The sequence below is a fragment of the Mytilus edulis genome, chromosome 3 (genome assembly GCF_963676685.1).
Source record: "Mytilus edulis chromosome 3, xbMytEdul2.2, whole genome shotgun sequence".
NCBI lineage: Eukaryota > Metazoa > Mollusca > Bivalvia > Mytilida > Mytilidae > Mytilus > Mytilus edulis.
In genome coordinates, this window is record NC_092346.1 from 27,034,408 (window position 1) to 27,041,282 (window position 6,875).

Consider the following 6,875-nt stretch of genomic DNA (forward strand, 5'->3'; position numbering starts at 1 on the left):
ATGTTTGTGGTGTGACTTACATGTTCCAGTGTTACTGAATCTGTGATCATTCTGGCAGTCCTGCATATTTATGGCAAGTCAATGCAAGTGGAGAGGATACTTCCGAGTTATGGTGTTCTAATTTGTGTCTAAGGTACTTCACTATTCTTAAAAATAAAGTATTTTCAAACTAACAAAACAAAGAAACACAAAGACTTCAATGAAGACTATCATTTATTAGTAAAGAGAAAGGTTTCTTTATTTCTAGTTATTTTATTCCATTCATTAATTTCGCCATTCATGACTATAAAAACTCCTGGTTTATCCAAAACCTGTAAAGCTCCAATAGCAAAGCCTACATTAAAATCAGCATCACTGTCTTTAAAGGCCTCAGGTAGAAAAGCTCCAGTCAGAACCACAATTTTATCTAGGTGATGTTCTGCCAAGAACGCTCCTGTTTCTATCATTGTGTCTGTTCCATGGGTGATCAAAATTTTCTTGTGTATTGACTGTTTACAACCATCTAGTATTTTCTGCCTGAAATAGTGAGAATGTTTAATTCAAGTTTATATTCAAATGGTATGTATAACTATATTGATATTGTTTTGAACTGTTATTTCATGTGCATACATCGACCTCGACAATAAGGAAGTATTTGCCACTGGACATTTAGGAAACAATAAATCAATCTCCCTCACATCTCCCTAAATATACATGAAGAATTTGCCAATGAAATTTGTAAAAACACCTTAACCAAATTTGCAAAAAAACATTAACCAATTAACATGAAAATGCATGAAATATTTGCTGCCTGACATTAAGGGATCAGTGAATCAATTCAGTACCTCACACTAACTTGAATATACATGATTAATCTGACACAGAACATTCAGGAAACAATAAATCAGGACAATAATACAAAGCAATACTGTACAATGATTGACTCAAAATTATAACTTCATAATGCATTTACCTTTCCTCTTGGTTAATATCTTGACTATCTTTCCTGCAAGCAGTCACAAATTGCACTGAATACGGAACTTTTGCTCTGGAAATGATTCTTTGGGCTGCTGGTTCTTCTATTTCAAAGGCATATCCTAAATGTGTCCTGGGATACCTTTTATCAATGGTACCTGAAACAGATTGGGTTAATTACAGCTTATGATATCTATAATTTATGGTGTATAAAGTATACTCAGGTAACACAGGCTTGTTTGAAAGGTGGATATATTGTTTAGAAGTATATTGTCTTCGGCAGTTGTCTTAATTAGCCTTTTTAAATCATATAGATCAAATAAATAAACCTTGCTTCACAACATTTAGTGTTCGGCTTAGAAATAAATACAGAAAACTTACACACACAAATAGTTTAGCTGCAATAGTATTCTGGGAAATATGTTTATAAAACCATTGAGCTGTTTTCTACTGTTCGGTCGCTAGTTAAGTATGCGTTTGAATCAAAGGATACAAGAAATCATACAACAAAACAGCTGAGAGCAGCATAAACACTTGACCAAACAGGTCTTACACACAACCCCTTAAAACGATAAGGCAGAGGAAGTTGAAAAAAATATATAGAAGAACGAAAACTCTAGTAAAAAAAACCCGATAAAAAGTCGTTATTGCGATATGATCAGCCCCTCAGCTACATTTCAAATATAAGTTTATACTTACCTCCTGTTTGTATAATAAGAATCCCGTTTCTGTTTTCGCTCATCTTACTAGATTCTCCAGGATAACAACTAAAATAAGAAAAGTTATTATATTTCTTTTCATAACTGTACGATGTTTCGGATTTCGGATTTTGATAAAATTTACTCATCAAACGGCATATTATATATGTAGCACTAACAAGTCTGGAAATACATGTAATCATGTAAATTTTTGGAAAAATGGTTTAAAAACGTATAGAATGTCTGAGACTACTATAGTAGTTATAGTAGTCTCAGAGAATGTGCATGAAAAGTTGCTAAATTATGCGTGTATTAACTCAGCCTTTCCAAAACTATAAAAATCAAATACTTAAATACTCCAGTATTACGTCTGCTGCAAGGTTTTGTTGATCTTCACGGATTTCAATTATCCTTTCTCTATTTCAAAGTATCTCCCAACCTCATATGTTTATTAGGATACGATACTAACGAAATATAATCTAGTAGATAACCACAGGTACTTGTTGCTAAAAACAAATTTTCTTTACCTTTATTATAAACAGTCGAGGAATGATAAAGCTGATGTACACAGTAAAGCAGCAGTACCACAAGACGGGCAAGTCGTGTTATTAGTAAGGGTTATGCTATTTAGCAAATATTTCGCAGTTTGCGAAAAGTGAGCAAAAGCCGCATGCATGGTAACTATACCTAATTCATTCCATGCTTTAATCATATTACTTAGTTACTGTTATTTAATATGTCTGTACTACATCTTTAAACTCCCCCTCCCTAAAGAGAAACAATAAAGACAAAGTTTTAGTAAACATTGCTTTCTGTACTCACAAAGATACTGTTTATGCGATCTTGAAGTCTTCCCAAATCAGGATTCTAGAACAGTTATTTTGTAATGCTTTGGTCATTTAGAAATTAACACTCATGAGTGCATAGTTGTCACTTTAGTTAAATTTACAATCTGATTTAAATTCAGACCTATATTAACTCGCGTGCTCGTACACCATGACAAGGATAACAAAACTATAAATCTATATTTTACAGTGGCGTAGCTTCCATTGAGGCAATGAGGCAACTGCCTCACTAGTTTTTTTTGGCAAAAAAAAAAAATAAATATGAAATATTTTCATGTACTTGACACTTAGTTTTATTTCAAATAAGAAAATACTAGATCATCGTCTTTTTCTGTGAAGCTTTTTTATGGAAACATACATTGTCGCCCGTCAATGGTATTATAAATTTGTAAAAAGTTGTTAACGATCCAAAATTGGAAATCATGGACAAATATCTTATTAAAAAAAGAAAGACAGTCACTGCAGAATCCACGGATGATATGGATCCGGGTATATTAATATATAATAGTTCTTTAGTATCATGACAGCATTATATCCGATTTATTGTGTATAGATCTTTAAATTGTGTATGAAACAGGCGCGGATTCAGATGGAAGAAAAAATGGGGGAGGGTCGGACCCGGCATACGCCCCCTAAACATGCACTTTTTTTAGCATATACTTGTCATTGTTTCGCCCCCTAGTATTTAAACCTGGATCCACCCTGTGACATACTAATGTGTGTTCCCAATAAAAAAAAAAAGAGAAAGTCCGCGGTCGGAGACATATCGGTAGAAATATTTACACATCCTTTTTGTTTTTAAAGTCGGTAACTACATGTACAAATAGCATAAGCTCTGTAGGGCTATTTTAAACCGACACACAATCATGAGACAAATATACAAACAGTACAATATTAAAAATTAATAACATGTATGTCTGTCTGTCTGTCCGTCCGTCCTTTATAACACTTTGATAAGCAATATTTCATTTTCTTACGGAAAGACGGTCGTATCAGGCGTTCATGATGAGCAACAAAAAAACTGTCAACGATTAACTTGCATGAACTTATTTTACAATCTGACTTTTTTTTTGCAGTTATATCCAAAACCCATGAAGAAGCTTCATGTAGCGACTCTCAAGATTCTGAAACAAACCCAAATACAAAAACACAAACACAAACACAGTCTCTTGATCCAGTTGGTTTTATAGGAAAATCTTTAAATGATACACTTAAAAGTACAATTCTTGGTTCAAAATGGACACCAGAAAAAGGAAAATATTCATTTCCTCTTACACACGGTAGAAGATGTAATGTAGCCTGGGAAGATAAATTCAATTGGCTAAGGTATTCTCCTTCTACAGATTCTGCTTTCTGTGCTCCCTGCATAGCGTTTGGTGAATGTAAGTCTTCTGGTGGCTATTCAGACAAATTTTCCTCGTCTGGAATGAAAGACTGGAAAAATGCTGTCGGGGCTAAAAGAGGAACTTTTTTGATACATCAAGAATCTAGTGGCCACAAGGACGCTTTGCTCAAATCGTCGAACTTTCTACAAATCATTGGGGGAGGGGAAAAAACATCAAGTGTAGTATTTCTAAGGCTTACGAAGATAATATTAAGAAAAATCAACAGATAATTCTCAATATTATCGACGTTATCGTAGTCATGGGTCAACGTAACATACCACTTCGAGGTCATATTAAATTGGGATAAAGACGCTAAACGTGAAGATGGGAATTTTGATTTTTTCGTCCATTGGAAAGCCGAAGACAAACCCGTCCTTAAACAACATTTAGCTACAGCAGCATACAGCGATATGGCGATATGGCATTAGGTTGTAATCACAAATTATACATTTAAATCCAGGAAAACGCGTTTCAGGCCCTCAAACACCCCTAAAAAAAATTTCGCCTCGCTCCGCTCGGCTCAAATTTTTTCGCCTCGCTTCGCTCGGCGAATTGCCTCACTATATAGAAGACCCAAGCTACGCCCCTGATTTTAATTTTATTAGTTAAAATACTTTAAGTACAAGACTCTTGTCTAACAACGAAAACATTTTGGATGATATGTCGGCAAAATATTGACATCTAATATATATATAGGTCTTATAGCCGATGGTATAATAATGTTGGGAGATTGACATCATCCTGTGTTCCAATATTATAATATGAATACAAGTATAGTACTTTAAATAAGTTTCATGTATTTCCTTTTTCTATACCATTCTAAAACTAATCATGACAAATCCCCCCCTTTTTCCCCGCAAAAAAGTCCTTTTTAATGCACATCGTGAATTGTACTTATTCATTTGACTTCGGATAAAATTTCAGTACAATAGTTATGTATGTTGAATAAAATTCAGCTCTCTCCCCTTAAAAAAGATCGAAAGAACAGACTGAGAGGTAACTATTTGGGAAAAACTATTTAACTTTAATAACAATCAATACACCTCTTAGTTCTTTATCATTACCATTAAGCGTATACCTCTTGTGTCTCTATACTGCGTTTGTTTTTTTTTTTTGTTTTTTTTTTTGCCTTCTTTTTTCTTTATGTTATTTGTATTGTGGATTTTTTTTTATATAGATTAGACCGTTGGTTTTCCTGTTTGAATGGTTTTACACCAGTAATTTTGGGGCCCTTTATAGCTTGTTGTTCGGTGTTAGCCAAGGCTCCGTGTTGAAGGTCGTGCATTGACCTATAATGGTTTACTTTTGTGGGTTGTTATTTGGATGGAGAGTTGTCTCATTGACACTCACACCACATCTTTCTCAGGGGCGGATGCAGGAATTTTCGAAAGGGGGGGTGCTAACCAAGGGCAAAAGGGGGGGGGGGGTGCAGGGGGGGTGCAAAACATATGTCCCGATACAAATGCATTGATCAGCAAAAATAAAGGGGGGTGCGCACCCCCGGAACCCCCCCCCCCCCTGGACCCGCCACTGTTTCTATATCTATCATCTCTTTGTTGTTGTTTTTTTTTCTTACGTTTTATTGTTTGTTCGACATACAGTTTTTGTCCCTTTGAATATCATATGCCTCATTTTATGAAATAGGTTTTCTCATGGTCCTTAATCTGCTGATATAAAAAAAAACATGAAGTCCTACAATCTAATATCGGCGACTGTGCATAAGAGTCGATTTCATACACGAGCTCATTGAAGACAATGACAAACGTTCATAAGTACAGAATGTCAACAGAGAAAAAGAGAATCGGAAAAGAAAAACTTGTATATTTCTTAAAACTGTAACTAAAGAATCGATACAAATCACCCTTTCAATGTCAGACACAACTACTAAATCATATTTATATAACTGTTGTCAACAACAATCCATCCAATGACGTCTAAAGCATACCCCTACTCGTAATTCAAATTGAGTATCGGAAAACAGAAAGCTGGTGTGTCAGACAGATCTGAAAGTGCGTTTACGTTATAACTCATGGCTATCAAGAGTAAACCACTGTCAAACTGCATACAACATGTGAAGTAATTCGGTAATTGTGAAGCGAGAAGAGTGTGATGATAAATTATAATTCCATTCAAACTTTTGAAAACATGAAAGTACTGGCAAACAAATGACGAAATCTGACATAGTATTCACACATTATAACGTAACACTGTCAAAGATCTGATCTAACTATTCAGTAGTGCACAAGAAGATTGAGATGGATTAATTTGCTTGACGGACAGACGGACAAGTCTTGGGGTGAATGCAACTCTCAAACTCCTAGACTGATGTGGATATAATCGGCTTGTTTTGAGTTCAAAGACAATTCCTAAACTTGTGCTATAACTGGGACAAAAAATGTGTATATAGTACAATTTACAAGTTTACCTAGACTCCAGTCCTGTCTACTAAACAAATCCGTATATATGTTTAAACTGAGACTACTATAACATAGTAGTCTCAGGTTTAAAAGATAAAATGTAGTAAACGTTAAATTTTTCAACTTGATATTTGAATCCATGTGATAACCTCTTATTTAATTTCTCAATTCTAAAAAATATACATTTATTGAAATCTTAAAATATTATTACAGTTGAAACATGAGCATACTCCAAGGAGCCGAAAAAGAGACCATCAATGAACGTGAAGTAAACAATGGGAAAAGTAAAACATGTCAAGTTTAAAATTGAGAATGGAAGTTTGGTATGAGTGTGTTATTATAAAATGTGTTTGTTTATCAGTGACTTCTGATGTTGGTATATGAAATTATAATTATTTTTTTTATAAAAGTGTTTGTATTCCATGCTATGTATGAGTCAAACTATCTAAACGTGATAAAAAAAGGTGTCAAATGCTTTCTTACTACGGTGATAAAAAGTGATTTTAATAGTTATGTTTTCATTATAATATTTACGGTAAAAAGTTCGTAAACTGGGTAACCGGGTTTGGTTCAAAT

The 6,875-nt window shown here is 34.2% G+C and overlaps 1 protein-coding gene across 1 annotated transcript; it reads right to left on the reverse strand.

The window, feature by feature from the left end:
• Nucleotides 1-199: 199 nt before the first annotated feature.
• Nucleotides 200-1,757, reverse strand: LOC139516121 (L-asparaginase 1-like). The gene is made up of 3 exons (XM_071305984.1): nucleotides 1,654-1,757; nucleotides 953-1,112; nucleotides 200-516 (listed from the first exon to the last, which is right to left on the reverse strand). The coding sequence occupies exons 1-3, from the start codon at nucleotides 1,694-1,696 to the stop codon at nucleotides 210-212; spliced, it is 510 nt and encodes a 169-aa protein (XP_071162085.1). The 5' UTR covers nucleotides 1,697-1,757; the 3' UTR covers nucleotides 200-209.
• Between the last annotated feature and the right edge of the window lie 5,118 nt (nucleotides 1,758-6,875).